This window comes from Strongylocentrotus purpuratus, unplaced genomic scaffold (assembly GCF_000002235.5).
Source record: "Strongylocentrotus purpuratus isolate Spur 01 unplaced genomic scaffold, Spur_5.0 spur5_contig_119, whole genome shotgun sequence".
Classification (NCBI taxonomy): Eukaryota; Metazoa; Echinodermata; class Echinoidea; order Camarodonta; family Strongylocentrotidae; genus Strongylocentrotus; species Strongylocentrotus purpuratus.
This window is the reverse complement of record NW_022144765.1, coordinates 1-18,588: the sequence shown is the minus strand read 5'-3', so window position 1 is coordinate 18,588 and position 18,588 is coordinate 1. Positions and strand designations below refer to the sequence as shown.

Genomic DNA, 18,588 nt, shown 5'->3' with positions numbered 1-18,588 from the left:
ATACACTGTTGTGGATGTGTAACAACAGAGGCACCAAACATCTTCTGTTGTGGACACAACAATCTCAGCAGATACCACAACAGCTGAGGAAGAACTTCTCCTTCAGGGACACAACTGCTGCAGATGTGACAACCACAGCAGAACAGACATCTATTGCGGAGGCCACTTCTACAGCTGCAGTCACAACAGCAGGTGCAGGTACTACCACAGCTGAGGGAACAACTAGTCTGTGGTGGATACAACTGTTGTGATGCGTTAACAACAGAGGCTCAGACATCGTCTGTGTAGACACAACAATCTCGGCAGATACCACAACAGCTGAGGAACAACCTCTCCTTCATGGATACAACTGTTGCAGATGTGACAACTGCAGCAGAACAGACATCCGTTGCTGAGGTCACTTCTACAGCTGCAGTCACAACAGCAGATGCAGGTACTTCCACAGCTGAGGAACAACTAGTCCTGTGGTGGATACAACTGTTGTGGATGTGGTAACAACAGAGGCACAGACATCTTCTGTTGTAGACACAACAATCTCGGCACATACCACAACAGCTGAGGGATAGAACTCTTCTTCAGTGGACACAACTGCTGCAGATGTGACAACCACAGCAGAACAGACATCCATTGCTGAGGCCACTTCTACAGCTGCAGTCACAACAGCAGGTGCAGGTACTACCACAGCTGAGGGAACAACTAGTCCTGTGGTGGATACAACTGTTGTGGATGTGGTAACAACAGAGGCTCAGACATCCTCTGTTGTAGACACAACAATCTCAGCAGCTACCACAACAGCTGAGGGAACAACCTCTCCTTCAGTGGACACAACTGCTGCAGATTAACAACCGCAGCAGAACAGACATCCATTGCTGAGGTCACTTCTACAGCTGCAGTCACAACAGTAGATGCAGGTACTACCACAGCTGAGGGAACAACTAGTCCTGTGGTGGATACAACTGTTGTGGATGCGGTAACAACAGAGGCACAGACATCTTCTGTTGTAGACACAACAATCTCGGCACATACAACAACAGCTGAGGGTAGAACTCTTCTTCAGTGGACACAACTGCTGCAGATGTGACAACCACAGCAGAACAGAACATCCATTGCTGAGGCCACTTCTACAGCTGCAGTCACAACAGCAGGTGCAGGTACTACCACAGCAGAGGGAACAACTAGTCCTGTGGTGGATACAACTGTTGTGGAATGGTAACAACAGAGGCTCAGACATCCTCTGTTGTAGACACAACAATCTCAGCAGATACTCAACAGCTGAGGGAACAACCTCTCCTTCAGTGGACACAACTGCTGCAGATGTGACAACCACGGCAGAACAGACATCTATTGCTGAGGCCACTTCTACAGCTGCAGTCACAACAGCAGGTGCAGGTACTACCACAGCTGAGGGAACAACTAGTCCTTTTGTGGATACAACTGTTGTGGATGTGGTAACAACAGAGGCTCAGACATCCTCTGTTGTAGACACAACAATCTCAGCAGATACCACAACAGCTGAGGGAACAACCTCTCCTTCAGTGGACACAACTGCTGCAGATGTACAACACAGCAGAACAGACATCTATTGCGGAGGCCACTTCTACAGCTGCAGTCACAACAGCAGGTGCAGGTACTACCACAGCTGAGGAACAACTAGTCCTGTGGTGGATACAACTGTTGTGGATGCGGTAACAACAGAGGCACAGACATCTTCTGTTGTAGACACAACAATCTCAGCACATACACAACAGCTGAGGGAACAACCTCTCCTTCAGTGGACACAACTGCTGCAGATGTAACAACCGCAGCAGAACAGACATCCATTGCTGAGGCCACTTCTGCAGCTGCAGTCACAACAGCAGGTGCAGGTACTACCACAGCTGAGGGAACAACTAGTCCTGTGGTGGATACAACTGTTGTGGATGTGGTAACAACAGAGGCTCAGACATCTTCTGTTGTAGACACAACAATCTCGGCACATACAACAACAGCTGAGGGTAGAACTTCTTCTTCAGTGGACACAACTACTGCAGATGTGACAACCACAGCAGAACAGACATCCATTGCTGAGGCCACTTCTACAGCTGCAGTCACAACAGCAGGTGCAGGTACTACCACAGCAGAGGGAACAATTAGTCCTGTGGTGGATACAACTGTTGTGGATGTGGTAACAACAGAGGCTCAGACATCTTCTGTTGTAGACACAACAATCTCAGCAGAACCTCAACAGCTGAGGGAACAACCTCTCCTTCAGTGGACACAACTGCTGCAGATGTGACAACCACGGCAGAACAGACATCTATTGCGGAGGCCACTTCTACAGCTGCAGTCACAACAGCAGGTGCAGGTACTACCACAGCTGAGGGAACAACTAGTCCTGTGGTGGATACAACTGTTGTGGATGTAGTAACAACAGAGGACAAAACATCTTCTGTTGTGGACACAACAATCTCAGCAGATACCACAACAGCTGAGGGAAGAACTTCTCCTTCAGTGGACACAACTGCTGCAGATGTAACAACACAGCAGAACAGACATCTATTGCGGAGGCCACTTCTACAGCTGCAGTCACAACAGCAGGTGCAGGTACTACCACAGCTGAGGGAACAACTAGTCCTGTGGTGGATACAACTGTTGTGGATGCGGTAACAACAGAGGCTCAGACATCGTCTGTTGTAGACACAACAATCTCGGCAGATACCACAACAGCTGAGGAACAACCTCTCCTTCATTGGATACAACTGTTGCAGATGTGACAACTGCAGCAGAACAGACATCCGTTGCTGAGGTCACTTCTACAGCTGCAGTCACAACAGCAGATGCAGGTACTCCACAGCTGAGGGAACAACTAGTCCTGTGGTGGATACAACTGTTGTGGATGTGGTAACAACAGAGGCACAGACATCCTCTGTTGTAGACACAACAATCTCGGCACATACCACAACAGCTGAGGTACAACTTCTTCTTCAGTGGACACAACTGCTGCAGATGTAACAACCGCAGCAGAACAAACATCCATTGCTGAGGCCACTTCTGCAGCTGCAGTCACAACAGCAGGTGCAGGTACTACCACAGCTGAGGGAACAACTAGTCCTGTGGTGGATACAACTGTTGTGGATGCCGTAACAACAGAGGCTCAGACGTCATCTGTTGTACCCACAACAATCTCGGCAGATACCACAACAGCTGAGGGAACAACTTCTCCTTCAGTGGACACAACTGCTGCAGATGTAACAACCGCAGCAGAACAGACATCCATTGCTGAGGCCACTTCTGCAGCTGCAGTCACAACAGCAGGTGCAGGTACTACCACAGCTGAGGGAACAACTAGTCCTGTGGTGGATACAACTGTGTGGATATGGTAACAACAGAGGCACAGACATCTTCTGTTGTGGACACAACAATCTCAGCAGATACCACAACAGCTGAGGGAACAACCTCTCCTTCAGTGGACACAACTGCTGCAGATGTGACAACCACAGCAGAACAGACATCATTGCTGAGGCCACTTCTACAGCTGCAGTCACAACAGCAGGTGCAGGTACTACCACAGCTGAGGGAACAACTAGTCCTGTGGTGGATACAACTGTTGTGGATGCGGTAACAACAGAGGCTCAGACATCCTTTGTTGTAGACACAACAGTCTCGGCAGATACCACAACACCTGCGGGATCAACTTCTCCTTCAGTGGACACAACTGCTGCAGATGTAACAACCGCAGCAGAACAGACATCCATTGCTGAGGCCACTTCTGCAGCTGCAGTCACAACAGCAGTGCAGGTACTACCACAGCAGAGGAACAACTAGTCCTGTGGTGGATACAACTGTTGTGGATATGGTAACAACAGAGGCACAGACATCTTCTGTTGTGACACAACAATCTCAGCAGATACCACAACAGCTGAGGGAACACCTCTCCTTCAGTGGACACAACTGCTGCAGATGTAACAACTGCTGCAGATGTAACAACCGCAGCAGAACAGACATCCATTGCTGAGGTCACTTCTACAGCTGCAGTCACAACAGCAGATGCAGGTACTACCACAGCTGAGGAACAACTAGTCCTGTGGTGGATACAACTGTTGTGGATGCGGTAACAACAGAGGCACAGACATCTTCTGTTGTAGACACAACAATCTCAGCAGATACCACAACAGCTGAGGGAAAAACTTCTTCTTCAGTGGACACAACTGCTGCAGATGTGACAACCAAAGCAGAACAGACATCCATTGCTGAGGCCTCTTCTACAGCTGCAGTTCACAACAGCAGGTGCAGGTACTACCACAGCAGAGGGAACAACTAGTCCTGTGGTGGATACAACTGTTGTGGATGTGGTAACAACAGAGGCTCAGACATCCTCTGTTGTAGACACAACAATCTCAGCAGCTACCACAACAGCTGAGGGAACAACCTCTCCTTCAGTGGACACAACTGCTGCAGACGTGACAACCACAGCAGAACAGACATCCATTGCTGAGGCCACTTCTACAGCTGCAGTCACAACAGCAGGTGCAGGTACTACCACAGCTGAGGGAACAACTAGTCCTGTGGTGGATACAACTGTTGTGGATGCGGTAACAACAGAGGCTCAGACATCCTCTGTTGTAGACACAACAGTCTCGGCAGATACCACAACAGCTGAGGGAACAACTTCTCTTCAGTGGACACAACTGCTGCAGATGTAACAACAGCAGCAGAACAGACATCCATTGCTGAGGCCACTTCTGCAGCTGCAGTGACAACACCCGGTGCAGGTACTACCACAGCTGAGGGAACAACTAGTCCTGTGGTGGATACAACTGTTGTGGATATGGTAACAACAGAGCCACAGACATCTTCTGTTGTGACACAACAATCTCAGCAGATACCACAACAGCTGAGGGAACAACCTCTCCTTCAGTGGACACAACTGCTGCAGATGTAACAACTGCAGCAGAACAGACATCCATTGCTGAGGTCACTTCTACAGCTGCAGTCACAACAGCAGATGCAGGTACTACCACAGCTGAGGGAACAACTAGTCCTGTGGTGGATACAACTGTTGTGGATGCGGTAACAACAGAGGCACAGACATCTTCTGTTGTAGACACAACATCTCAGCAGATACCACAACAGCTGAGGGAAGAACTTCTTCTTCAGTGGACACAACTGCTGCAGATGTGACAACCAAAGCAGAACAGACATCCATTGCTGAGGCCACTTCTACAGCTGCAGTCACAACAGCAGGTGCAGGTACTACCACAGCAGAGGGAACAACTAGTCCTGTGGTGGATACAACTGTTGTGGATGTGGTAACAACAGAGGCTCAGACATCCTCTGTTGTAGACACAACAATCTCAGCAGCTACACAACAGCTGAGGAACAACCTCTCCTTCAGTGGACACAACTGCTGCAGATGTAACAACCGCAGCAGAACAGACATCCATTGCTGAGGTCACTTCTGCAGCTGCAGTCACAACAGTAGATGCAGGTACTACCACAGCTGAGGGAACAACTAGTCCTGTGGTGGATACAACTGTTGTGGATGCCGTAACAACAGAGGCACAGACATCTTCTGTTGTAGACACAACTATCTCGGCAGATACAACAACAGCTGAGGGTAGAACTTCTTTTTCAGTGGACACAACTGCTGCAGATGTGACAACCACAGCAGAACAGACATCCATTGCTGAGGCCACTTCTACAGCTGCAGTCACAACAGCAGGTGCAGGTACTACCACAGCAGAGGGAACAACTAGTCCTGTGGTGGATACAACTGTTGTGGATATGGTAACAACAGAGGCTCAGACATCCTCTGTTGTAGACACAACAATCTCAGCAGATACAACAACAGCTGAGGGAACAACCTCTCCTTCAGTGGACACAACTGCTGCAGATGTAACAACCGCAGCAGAACAGACATCCATTGCTGAGGCCACTTCTGCAGCTGCAGTGACAACAGCAGGTGCAGGTACTACCACAGCTGAGGAACAACTAGTCCTGTGGTGGATACAACTGTTGTGGATGTGGTTACAACAGAGGCACAGACATCTTCTTGTAGACACAACAATCTCAGCAGATACCACAACAGCTGAGGGAACAACCTCTCCTTCATTGGATACAACTGCTGCAGATGTGACAACTGCAGCAGAACAGACATCCATTGCTGAGGTCACTTCTACAGCTGCAGTCACAACAGCAGATGTAGGTACTTCCACAGCTGAGGGAACAACTAGTCCTGTGGTGGATACAACTGTTGTGGATGCGGTAACAAACAGAGGCACAGACATCTTCTGTTGTAGACACAACAATCTCGGCAAACCACAACAGCTGAGGGAAGAACTTCTTCTTCAGTGGACACAACTGCTGCAGATGTGACAACCACAGCAGAACAGACATCCATTGCTGAGTCCACTTCTACAGCTGCAGTCACAACAGCAGGTGCAGGTACTACCACAGCAGAGGGAACAACTAGTCCTGTGGTGGATACAACTGTTGTGGATATGGTAACAACAGAGGCTCAGACATCCTCTGTTGTAGACACAACAATCTCGGCACATACAACAACAGCTGAGGGAACAACCTCTCCTTCAGTGGACACAACTGCTGCAGATGTAACAACCGCAGCAGAACAGACATCCATTGCTGAGGCCACTTCTGCAGCTGCAGTCACAACAGCAGGTGCAGGTACTACCACAGCTGAGGGAACAACTAGTCCTGTGGTGGATACAACTGTTGTGGATGTGGTAACAACAGAGGCACAGACATCTTCTGTTGTAGACACAACAATCTCAGCAGATACCAACAACAGCTGAGGGAACAACCTCTCCTTCAGTGGACACAACTGCTGCAGATGTAACAACCACAGCAGAACAGACATCTATTGCGGAGGCCACTTCTACAGCTGCAGTCACAACAGCAGGTGCAGGTACTACCACAGCTGAGGGAACAACTAGTCCTGTGGTGGATACAACTGTTGTGGATGCGGTAACAACAGAGGCTCAGACATCGTCTGTTGTAGACACAACAATCTCGGCAGATACCACAACAGCTGAGGGAACACCTCTCCTTCATGGATACAACTGTGCAGATGTGACAACTGCAGCAGAACAGACATCCATTGCTGAGGTCACTTCTACAGCTGCAGTCACAACAGCAGGTGCAGGTACTACCACAGCTGAGGGAACAACTAGTCCTGTGGTGGATACAACTGTTGTGGATGCGGTAACAACAGAGGCACAGACATCTTCTGTTGTAGACACAACAATCTCGGCAGATACCACAACAGCTGAGGGAACAACCTCTCCTTCATGGATACAACTGTTGCAGATGTGACAACTGCAGCAGAACAGACATCCATTGCTGAGGTCACTTCTACAGCTGCAGTCACAACAGCAGATGCAGGTACTTCCACAGCTGAGGGAACAACTAGTCCTGTGGTGGATACAACTGTTGTGGATGCGGTAACAACAGAGGCACAGACATCTTCTGTTGTAGACACAACAATCTCGGCAGATACCACAACAGCTGAGGGTAGAACTTCTCTTCAGTGGACACAACTGCTGCAGATGTGACAACAACAGCAGAACAGACATCCATTGCTGAGGCCACTTCTACAGCTGCAGTCACAACAGCAGGTGCAGGTACTACCTCAGCAGAGGGAACAACTAGTCCTGTGGTGGATACAACTGTTGTGGATGTGGTAACAACAGAGGCTCAGACATCTCTGTTGTAGACACAACAATCTCAGCAGATACCACAACAGCTGAGGGAACAACCTCTCCTTCAGTGGACACAACTGCTGCAGATGTAACAACCACAGCAGAACAGACATCCATTGCTGAGGCCACTTCTACAGCTGCAGTCACAACAGCAGGTGCAGGTACTACCACAGCAGAGGGAACAACTAGTCCTGTGGTGGATACAACTGTTGTGGATGCGGTAACAACAGTGGCTCAGAAATCTTCTGTTGTAGACACAACAATCTCAGCAGATACCACAACAGCTGAGGGAACAACCTCTCCTTCAGTGGACACAACTGTTGCAGATGTGACAACCACAGCAGAACAGACATCCATTGCTGAGGCACTTCTACAGCTGCAGTCACAACAGCAGGTGCAGGTACTACCACAGCAGAGGGAACAACTAGTCCTGTGGTGGATACAACTGTTGTGGATGCGGTAACAACAGAGGCTCAGACATCCTCTGTTGTAGACACAACAATCTCAGCAGATACCACAACAGCTGAGGGAACAACCTCTCCTTCAGTGGACACAACTGTTGCAGATGTGACAACTGCAGCAGAACAGACATCCATTGCAGTGGCAACTTCTACAGCTGCAGTCACAACAGCAGGTGCAGGTACTCCACAGCTGAGGGAACAACTAGTCCTGTGGTGGATACAACTGTTGTGGATGTGGTAACAACAGAGGCACAGACATCTGTTGTAGACACAACAATCTCGGCAGATACCACAACAGCTGAGGGAACAACTTCTCCTTCAGTGGACACAACTGCTGGAGATGTAACAACCGCAGCAGAACAGACATCCATTGCTGAGGCCACTTCTGCAGCTGCAGTCACAACAGCAGGTGCAGGTACTACCACAGCTGAGGGAACAACTAGTCCTCTGGTGGATACAACTGTTGTGGATGTGGTAACAACAGAGGCACAGACATCCTCTGTTGTAGACACAACAATCTCGCAGATACCACAACAGCTGAGGGAGACAACTTTTTTTCAGTGGACACAACTGCTGCAGATGTAACAACCGCAGCAGAACAGACATCCATTGCTGAGGCCACTTCTGCAGCTGCAGTCACAACAGCAGGTGCAGGTACTACCACAGCTGAGGGAACAACTAGTCCTTTTGTGGATACAACTGTTGTGGATGTAGTAACAACAGAGGCTCAGACATCCTCTGTTGTAGACACAACAATCTCAGCAGATACCACAACAGCTGAGGGAACAACCTCTCCTTCAGTGGACACAACTGCTGCAGATGTGACAACTGACGCAGAACAGACATCTATTGCGGAGGCCACTTCTACAGCTGCAGTCACAACAGCAGGTGCAGGTACTACCACAGCTGAGGGAAAAACTAGCCCTGTTTTGGATACAACTGTTGTGGATGTGGTAACAACAGAGGCACAGACATCTTCTGTTGTAGACACAACAATCTCGCAGATACCACAACAGCTGAGGGAACAACTTCTCCTTCAGTGGACACAACTGCTGCAGATGTCACAACCGCAGCAGAACAGACATCCATTGCTGAGGCCACTTCTGCATTTGCAGTCACAACAGCAGGTGCAGTTACTACCACAGCTGAGGGAACAACTAGTCCTGTGGTGTATACAACTGTTGTGGATGCGGTAACAACAGAGGCTCAGACATCCTCTGTTGTAGACACACAGTCTCAGCAGATACCACAACAGCTGAGGGAACAACCTCTCCTTCAGTGGACACAACTGCTGCAGATGTGACAACCACAGCAGAACAGACATCCATTGCTGAGGCCACTTCTACAGCTGCAGTCACAACAGCAGGTGCAGGTACTACCACAGCAGAGGGAACAACTAGTCCTGTGGTGGATACAACTGTTGTGGATGCGGGTAACAACAGAGGCTCAGACATCCTCTGTTGTAGACACAACAGTCTCAGCAGATACCACAACAGCTGAGGGAACAACCTCTCCTTCAGTGGACACAACTGCTGCAGATGTAACGACCGCAGCAGAACAGACATCCATTGCTGAGGCCACTTCTGCAGCTGCAGTCACAACAGCAGGCGCAGGTACTACCACAGCTGAGGGAACAACTAGTCCTGTGGTGGATACAACTGTTGTGGATGTGGTAACAACAGAGGCACAGACATCCTCTGTTGTAGACACAACAATCTCAGCAGATACCACAACAGCTGAGGGAACAACCTCTCCTTCAGTGGACACAACTGCTGCAGATGTGACAACTGCAGCAGAAAAGACATCTATTGCAGAGGCCACTTCTGCAGCTGCAGTCACAACAGCAGGTGCAGGTACTACCACAGCTGAGGGAACAACTAGTCCTGTGGTGGATACAACTGTTGTGGATGTGGTAACAACACAGGCACAGATCTCTGTTGTAGACACAACAGTCTCAGCAGATACCACAACAGCTGAGGGAACAACTTCTCCTTCAGTGGACACAACTGCTGCAGATGTGACAACTGCAGCAGAACAGACATCCATTGCTGAGGCCACTTCTACTGCTGCAGTCACAACAGCAGGTGCAGGTACTACCACAGCTGAGGAACAACTAGTCCTGTGGTGGATACAACTGTTGTGGATGTGGTAACAACAGAGGCACAGACATCTTCTGTTGTGGACACAACAATCTCAGCAGATACCACAACAGCTGAGGGAACAACATCTCCTTCAGTGGACACAACTGCTGCAGATGTACAGACGCAGCAGAACAGACATCCATTGCTGAGGTCACTTCTACAGCTGCAGTCACAACAGCAGGTGCAGGTACTACCAGAGCTGAGGGAACAACTAGTCCTGTGGTGGATACAACTGTTGTGGATGTGGTAACAACAGAGGCACAGACATCTTCTGTTGTAGACACAACAATCTCGGCAGATACCACAACAGCTGAGGGAACAACCTCTCCTTCAGTGGATACAACTGTTGCAGATGTGACAACCCAGCAGAACAACATCCATTGCAGAGGCCACTTCTACAGCTGCAGTCACAACAGCAGGTTGCAGGTACTACCACAGCAGAGGGAACAACTAGTCCTGTGGTGGATACAACTGTTGTGGATGTGGTAACAACAGAGGCACAGACATCTCTGTTGTAGACACAACAATCTCAGCAGATACCACAACAGCTGAGGGAACAACTTCTCCTTCAGGGATACAACTGCTGCGAGATGTAACAACCGCAGCAGAACAGACATCCATTGCTGAGGCCATTCTGCAGCTGCAGTCACAACAGCAGGTGCAGGTACTACCACAGCTGAGGGAACAACTAGTCCTGTGGTGGATACAACTGTTGTGGATGTGGTAACAACAGAGGCACAGACATCTGTTGTAGACACAACAATCTCGGCAGATACCACAACAGCTGAGGGAACAACTTCTCCTTCAGTGGACACAACTGTTGCAGATGAAACAACTGCAGCAGAACAGACATCCATTGCTGAGGCCACTTCTGCAGCTGCAGTCACAACAGCAGGTGCAGGTACTACCACAGCTGAGGGAACAACTAGTCCTGTGGTGGATACAACTGTTGTGGATGTGGTAACAACAGAGGCACAGACATCTTCTGTTGTAGACACAACAATCTCGGCAGATACCACAACAGCTGAGGGAACAACTCTCCTTCATTGGATACAACTGTTGCAGATGTGACAACTGCAGCAGAACAGACATCCATTGCTGAGGCCACTTCCACAGCTGCAGTCACAACAGCAGGTGCAGGTACTACCACAGCAGAGGGAACAACTAGTCCTGTGGTGGATACAACCGTTGTGGATGTGGTAACAACAGAGGCACAGACATCTGTTGTAGACACAACAATCTCGGCAGATACCACAACAGCTGAGGGAACAACTTCTCCTTCAGTGGACACAACTGCTGCAGATGTAACAACCGCAGCAGAACAGACATCCATTGCTGAGGCCACTTCTCAGCTGCAGTCACAACAGCAGGTGCAGGTACTACCACAGCTGAGGGAACAACTAGTCCTGTGGTGGATACAACTGTTGTGGATGTGGTTACAACAGAGGCACAGACATCTTCTGTTGTAGACACAACAATCTCAGCAGATACCACAACAGCTGAGGGAACAACCTCTCCTTCAGTGGACACAACTGCTGCAGATGTAACAACCGCAGCAGAACAGACATCCATTGCTGAGGCCACTTCTACAGCTGCAGTCACAACAGCAGGTGCAGGTACTACCACAGCTGAGGGAACAACTAGTCCTGTGGTGGATACAACTGTTGTGGATGTGGTAACAACAGAGGCACAGACTTCTTCTGTTGTAGACACAACAATCTCGGCAGATACCACAACAGCTGAGCGAACAACCTCTCCTTCATTGGATACTACTGTTGCAGATGTGACAACTGCAGCAGAACAGACATCCATTGCAGAGGCCACTTCTTCAGCTGCAGTCACAACAGCAGGTGCAGGTACTACCACAGCTGAGGGAACAACTAGTCCTGTGGTGGATACAACTGTTGTGGATGTGGTAACAACAGAGGCACAGACATCTTCTGTTGTAGACACAACAATCTCAGCAGATACCACAACAGCTGAGGGAAGAACTTCTTCAGTTTACACAACTGCTGCAGATGTGACAACCACAGCAGAACAAACATCCATTGCTGAGGCCACTTCTGCAGCTGCAGTCACAACAGCAGGTGCAGGTACTACCACAGCTGAGGGAACAACTAGTCCTGTGGTGGATACAACTGTTGTGGATGTGGTAACAACAGAGGCACAGACATCTTCTGTTGTAGACACAACAATCTCGGCAGATACCACAACAGCTGAGGGAACAACCTCTCCTTCATTGGATACAATGTTGCAGATGTGACAACTGCAGCAGAACAGACATCCATTGCTGAGGCCACTTCTACAGCTGCAGTCACAACAGCAGGTGCAGGTACTACCACAGCAGAGGGAACAACTAGTCCTTTGGTGGATACAACCGTTGTGGATGTGGTAACAACAGAGGCACAGACATCTGTTGTAGACACAACAATCTCGGCAGATACCACAACAGCTGAGGGAACAACTTCTCCTTCAGTGGACACAACTGCTGCAGATGTGAACAACCACAGCAGAACAAACATCCATTGCTGAGGCCACTTCTACGCTGCAGTCACAACAGCAGGTGCAGGTACTACCACAGCTGAGGGAACAACTAGTCCTGTGGTGGATACAACTGTTGTGGATGCGGTAACAACAGAGGCTCAGACATCCTCTGTTGTAGACACAACAGTCTCAGCAGATACCACAACAGCTGAGGGAACAACCTCTCCTCAGTGGACACAACTGCTGCAGATGTAACAACCGCAGCAGAACAGACATCCATTGCTGAGGCCACTTCTGCAGCTGCAGTGACAACAGCAGGTGCAGGTACTACCACAGCTGAGGGAACAACTAGTCCTGTGGTGGATACAACTGTTGTGGATTGGTAACAACAGAGGCACAGACATCTTCTGTTGTAGACACAACAATCTCGGCAGATACCACAACAGCTGAGGGAACAACCTCTCCTTCATTGGATACTACTGTTGCAGATGTGACAACTGCAGCAGAACAGACATCCATTGCAGAGGCCACTTCTTCAGCTGCAGTCACAACAGCAGGTGCAGGTACTACCACAGCAGAGGGAACAACTAGTCCTGTGTGGTGGATACAACTGTTGTGGATGTGTAACAACAGAGGCACAGACATCTCTGTTGTAGACACAACAATCTCGGCAGATACCACAACAGCTGAGGGAACAACTTCTCCTTCAGTGGACACAACTGCTGCAGATGAAACAACTGCAGCAGAACAGACATCCATTGCTGAGGCCACTTCTGCAGCTGCAGTCACAACAGCAGGTGCAGGTACTACCACAGCTGAGGGAACAACTAGTCCTGTGGTGGATACAACTGTTGTGGATGTGGTAACAACACAGGCACAGACATCTTCTGTTGTAGACACAACAATCTCGGCAGATACCACAACAGCTGAGGGAACAACCTCTCCTTCATTGGATACAACTGTTGCAGATGTGACAACTGCAGCAGAACAGACATCCATTGCAGAGGCCACTTCCACAGCTGCAGTCACAACAGCAGGTGCAGGTACTACCACAGCAGAGGGAACAACTAGTCCTGTGGTGGATACAACCGTTGTGGATGTGGTAACAACAGAGGCACAGACATCTGTTGTAGACACAACAATCTCGCGCAGATACCACAACAGCTGAGGGAACAACTTCTCCTTCAGTGGACACAACTGCTGCAGATGTAACAACCGCAGCAGAACAGACATCCATTGCTGAGGCCACTTCTGCAGCTGCAGTCACAACAGCAGGTGCAGGTACTACCACAGCTGAGGGAACAACTAGTCCTGTGGTGGATACAACTGTTGTGGATGTGGTAACAACAGAGGCACAGACATCTTCTGTTGTAGACACAAACAATCTCGGCAGACACCACAACAGTTGAGCGAACAACCTCTCCTTCAAGGATACTACTGTTGGAGATGTGACAACTGCAGCAGAACAGACATCCATTGCAGAGGCCACTTCTTCAGCTGCAGTCACAACAGCAGGTGCAGGTACTACCACAGCGGAGGGAACAACTAGTCCTGTGGTGGATACAACTGTTGTGGATGTGGTAACAACAGAGGCACAGACATCTGTGTAGTCACAACAATCTCGGCAGATACCACAACAGCTGAGGGAACAACCTCTCCTTCAGTGGACACAACTGCTGCAGATGTAACAACCGCAGCAGAACAGACATCCATTGCTGAGGCCACTTCTGCAGCTGCAGTCACAACAGCAGGTGCAGGTACTACCACAGCTGAGGGAACAACTAGTCCTGTGGTGGATACAACTGTTGTGGATGTGGGTAACAACAGAGGCACAGACATCTGTTGTAGACACAACAATCTCGGCAGATACCACAACAGCTGAGCGAACAACCTCTCCTTCATTGGATACACTGTTGCAGATGTGACAACTGCAGCAGAACAGACATCCATTGCAGAGGCCACTTTTTCAGCTGCAGTCACAACAGCAGGAGCAGGTACTACCACAGCTGAGGGAACAACTAGTCCTCTGGTGGATACAACTGTTGTGGATGCGGTAACAACAGAGGCTCAGACATCCTCTGTTGTAGACACAACAGTCTCAGCAGATACCTCAACAGCTGAGGAACAACCTCTCCTTCATTGGATACTACTGTTGCAGATGTGACAACTGCAGCAGAACAGACATCCATTGCAGAGGCCACTTCTACAGCTGCAGTCACAACAGCAGGAGCAGGTACTACCACAGCTGAGGGAACAACTAGTCCTCTGGTGGATACAACTGTTGTGGATGTGGTAACAACAGAGGCACAGACATCTTCTGTTGTAGACACAACAATCTCAGCAGATACCACAACAGCTGAGGGAAGAACTTCTTCAGTTTACACAACTGCTGCAGATGTGACAACCACAGCAGAACAAACATCCATTGCTGAGGCCACTTCTGCAGCTGCCAGTCACAACAGCAGGAGCAGGTACTACCACAGCTGAGGGAACAACTAGTCCTGTAGTGGATACAACTGTTGTGGATGTGGTAACAACAGAGGCACCAGACATCTCTGTTGTAGACACAACAATCTCGGCAGATACCACAACAGCTGAGGGAACAACCTCTCCTTCATTGGATACAGCTGTTGCAGATGTGACAACTGCAGCAGAACAGACATCCATTGCAGAGGCCACTTCTACAGCTGCAGTCACAACAGCAGGTGCAGGTACTACCACAGCTGAGGGAACAACTAGTCCTGTGGTGGATACAACTGTTGTGGATGCGGTAACAACAGAGGCTCAGACATCCTCTGTTGTAGACACAACAGTCTCAGCAGATACCACAACAGCTGAGGGAACAACCTCTCCTTCAGTGATACAACTGTTGCAGATGTGAAACCACAGCAGAACAAACATCCATTGCTGAGGCCACTTCTACTGCTGCAGTCACAACAGCAGGTGCAGGTACTACCACAGCTGAGGGAACAACTAGTCCTGTGGTGGATACAACTGTTGTGGATGCGGTAACAACAGAGGCTCAGACATCCTCTGTTGTAGACACAACAGTCTCAGCAGATACCACAACAGCTGAGGGAACAACCTCTCCTTCAGTGGACACAACTGCTGCAGATGTAACAACCGCAGCAGAACAGACATCCATTGCTGAGGCCACTTCTACAGCTGCAGTGACAACAGCAGGTGCAGGTACTACCACAGCTGAGGGAAACAACTAGTCCTGTGGTGGATACAACTGTTGTGGATGTGGTAACAACAGAGGCACAGACATCTTCTGTTGTAGACACAACAATCTCGGCAGATACCACAACAGTTGAGGGAACAACCTCTCCTTCATTGGATACTACTGCTGCAGATGTGACAACTGCAGCAGAACAGACATCCATTGCAGAGGCCACTTCTTCAGCTGCAGTCACAACAGCAGGGGCAGGTACTACCACAGCTGAGGGAACAACTGGTCCTGTGGTGGATACAACTGTTGTGGATGTGGTAACAACAGAGGCACAGACATCTGTTGTAGTCACAAACAATCTCGGCAGATACCACAACAGCTGAGGGAACAACTCTCCTTCATGTGGACACAACTGTTGCAGATGAAACAAACTGTAGCAGAACAGACATCCATTGCTGAGGCCACTTCTGCAGCTGCAGTCACAACAGCAGGTGCAGGTACTACCACAGCTGAGGGAACAACTAGTCCTGTGGTGGATACAACTGTTGTGGATGTGGTAACAACACAGGCACAGACATCTCTGTTGTAGACACAACAGTCTCAGCAGATACCACAACAGCTGAGGGAACAACTTCTCCTTCAGTGGACACAACTGCTGGAGATGTAACAACCGCAGCAGAACAGACATCCATTGCTGAGCCACTTCTGCAGCTGCAGTCACAACAGCAGGTGCAGGTACTACCAACAGCTGAGGGAACAACTAGTCCTGTGGTGGATACAACTGTTGTGGATGCGTAACAACAGAGGCACAGAAGTCTTCTTTTGTAGACACAACAATCTCGGCAGATACCACAACAGCTGAGCGAACAACCTCTCCTTCATTGGATACATACTGTTGCAGATGTGACAACTGCAGCAGAACAGACATCCATTGCAGAGGCCACTTCTTCAGCTGCAGTCACAACAGCAGGTGCAGGTACTACCACAGCAGAGGGAACAACTAGTCCTGTGGTGGATACAACTGTTGTGGATGTGGTAACAACAGAGGCACAGACATCTGTTGTAGACACAACAATCTCGGCAGATACCACAACAGCTGAGGAACAACTTCTCCTTCAGTGGACACAACTGTTGCAGATGTAACAACGCAGCAGAACAGACATCCATTGCTGAGGCCACTTCTGCAGCTGCAGTCACAACAGCAGGTGCAGGTACTACCACAGCTGAGGGAACAACTAGTCCTGTGGTGGATACAACTGTTGTTGATGTGGTAACAACAGAGGCACAGACATCTTCTGTTGTAGACACAACAATCTCGGCAGATACCACAACAGCTGAGGGAACAACCTCTCCTTCATTGGATACAACTATTGCAGATGTGACAACTGCAGCAGAACAGACATCCATTGCAGAGGCCACTTCCACAGCTGCAGTCACAACAGCAGGTGCAGGTCCTACCACAGCTGAGGGAACAACTAGTCCTGTGGTGGATACAAACGTTGTGGATGTGTAACAACAGAGCACAGACATCTGTTGTAGACACAACAATCTCGGCAGATACCACAACAGCTGAGGGAACAACTTCTCCTTCAGTGGACACAACTGCTGGAGATGTAACAACTGCAGCAGAACAGACATCCATTGCTGAGGCCACTTCTGCAGCTGCAGTCACAACAGCAGGTGCAGGTACTACCACAGCTGAGGGAACAACTAGTCCTCCGGTGGATACAACTGTTGTGGATGCGGGGTAACAACAGAGGACACACATCCTCTTGTTGTAGACACAACAATCTCAGCAGATACCACAACAGCTGAGGGAAGAACTTCTCCTTCAGTGGACACAACTGCTGGAGATGTGACAACCACAGGAGAACAGACATCCATTGCTGAGGCCACTTCTATGCTGCAGTCACAACAGCAGGTGCAGGTACTACCACAACTGAGGGACAACTAGTCCTGTGGTGGATACAACTGTTGTGGATGCGGGTAACAACAGAGGCTCAGACATCTTCTGTTGTAACAAAACAGTCTCAGCAGATACCACAACAGCTGAGGGAACAACCTCTCCTTCAGTGGACACAACTGCTGCAGATGTGACAACCGCAGCAGAACAAACATCCATTGCTGAGGCCACTTCTGCAGCTGCAGTCACAACAGCAGGTGCAGGTACTACCACAGCTGAGGGAACAACTAGTCCTGTGGTGGATACAACTGTTGGGGATGTGGTAACAACAGAGGCACAGACATCTGTGTAGACACAACAATCTCGGCAGATACCACAACAGCTGAGGGAACAACTTCTCCTTCAGGGACACAACTGTGGCAGATGTAACAACCACAGCAGAACAAACATCCATTTGCTGAGGCCACTTCTACTGCTGCAGTCACAACAGCAGGTGCAGGTACTACCACAGCTGAGGGAACAACTAGTCCTGTGGTGGATACAACTGTGTGGATGCGGTAACAACAGAGGCTCAGACATCCTCTGTTGTAGACACAACAGTCTCAGCAGATACCACAACAGCTGAGGGAACAACCTCTCCTTCAGTGGACACAACTGCTGCAGATGTAACAACCGCAGCAGAACACACATCCATTGCTGAGGCCACTTCTGCAGCTGCAGTCACAACAGC

General features: G+C 49.4%; 3 protein-coding genes across 3 annotated transcripts; all 3 read left to right on the top strand.

The window, feature by feature from the left end:
• Positions 1 to 339: 339 nt before the first annotated feature.
• Positions 340 to 9,461, top strand: LOC115920550 (mucin-22-like). The gene is made up of 17 exons (XM_030976719.1): positions 340 to 433; positions 580 to 818; positions 1,005 to 1,627; positions 1,696 to 2,105; positions 2,228 to 2,344; positions 2,748 to 2,822; positions 2,968 to 3,358; positions 3,447 to 3,777; positions 4,254 to 4,678; positions 5,060 to 5,394; positions 5,444 to 6,243; positions 6,279 to 6,722; positions 6,757 to 7,307; positions 7,689 to 8,156; positions 8,263 to 8,573; positions 8,696 to 9,052; positions 9,175 to 9,461. The coding sequence occupies exons 1-17, from the start codon at positions 340 to 342 to the stop codon at positions 9,459 to 9,461; spliced, it is 6,258 nt and encodes a 2,085-aa protein (XP_030832579.1).
• Positions 9,462 to 9,584: 123 nt separating this feature from the next.
• Positions 9,585 to 16,338, top strand: LOC115920278 (mucin-22-like). Its single transcript, XM_030975948.1, has 12 exons — positions 9,585 to 10,248; positions 10,421 to 10,714; positions 10,940 to 11,200; positions 11,365 to 11,675; positions 11,747 to 12,392; positions 12,557 to 12,808; positions 13,272 to 13,929; positions 14,374 to 14,600; positions 14,942 to 15,075; positions 15,230 to 15,494; positions 15,673 to 15,972; positions 16,139 to 16,338. The coding sequence occupies exons 1-12, from the start codon at positions 9,585 to 9,587 to the stop codon at positions 16,336 to 16,338; spliced, it is 4,212 nt and encodes a 1,403-aa protein (XP_030831808.1).
• A 17-nt stretch (positions 16,339 to 16,355) lies between these two features.
• Positions 16,356 to 17,468, top strand: LOC115920049 (mucin-22-like). The gene is made up of 3 exons (XM_030975168.1): positions 16,356 to 16,452; positions 16,857 to 16,990; positions 17,022 to 17,468. The coding sequence occupies exons 1-3, from the start codon at positions 16,356 to 16,358 to the stop codon at positions 17,466 to 17,468; spliced, it is 678 nt and encodes a 225-aa protein (XP_030831028.1).
• Positions 17,469 to 18,588: the final 1,120 nt, after the last annotated feature.

Excerpts from the sequence above, each read along its gene's own strand:
- LOC115920550 (XM_030976719.1), top strand. The coding sequence starts at position 340 with ATGGATACAACTGTTGCAGATGTGACAACTGCAGCAGAACAGACATCC. Across the intron at positions 2,345-2,747 it reads AGTCACAACAGCAGGTGCAG|ATGTGACAACTGCAGCAGAA; the intron begins GTACTACCACAG and ends CAACTGTTGCAG. Across the intron at positions 3,778-4,253 it reads CAGTCACAACAGCAGTGCAG|TTCACAACAGCAGGTGCAGG; the intron begins GTACTACCACAG and ends CTACAGCTGCAG.
- LOC115920049 (XM_030975168.1), top strand. The coding sequence starts at position 16,356 with ATGTGGACACAACTGTTGCAGATGAAACAAACTGTAGCAGAACAGACA. Across the intron at positions 16,453-16,856 it reads AGTCACAACAGCAGGTGCAG|ATGTGACAACTGCAGCAGAA; the intron begins GTACTACCACAG and ends ATACTGTTGCAG. Across the intron at positions 16,991-17,021 it reads ATACAACTGTTGTGGATGTG|ACACAACAATCTCGGCAGAT; the intron begins GTAACAACAGAG and ends CATCTGTTGTAG.
- LOC115920278 (XM_030975948.1), top strand. The coding sequence starts at position 9,585 with ATGCGGGTAACAACAGAGGCTCAGACATCCTCTGTTGTAGACACAACA. Across the intron at positions 11,201-11,364 it reads AGTCACAACAGCAGGTGCAG|ATGTGACAACTGCAGCAGAA; the intron begins GTACTACCACAG and ends CAACTGTTGCAG. Across the intron at positions 14,601-14,941 it reads TACAACTGTTGTGGATGTGG|ATGTGACAACTGCAGCAGAA; the intron begins GTAACAACAGAG and ends CTACTGTTGCAG.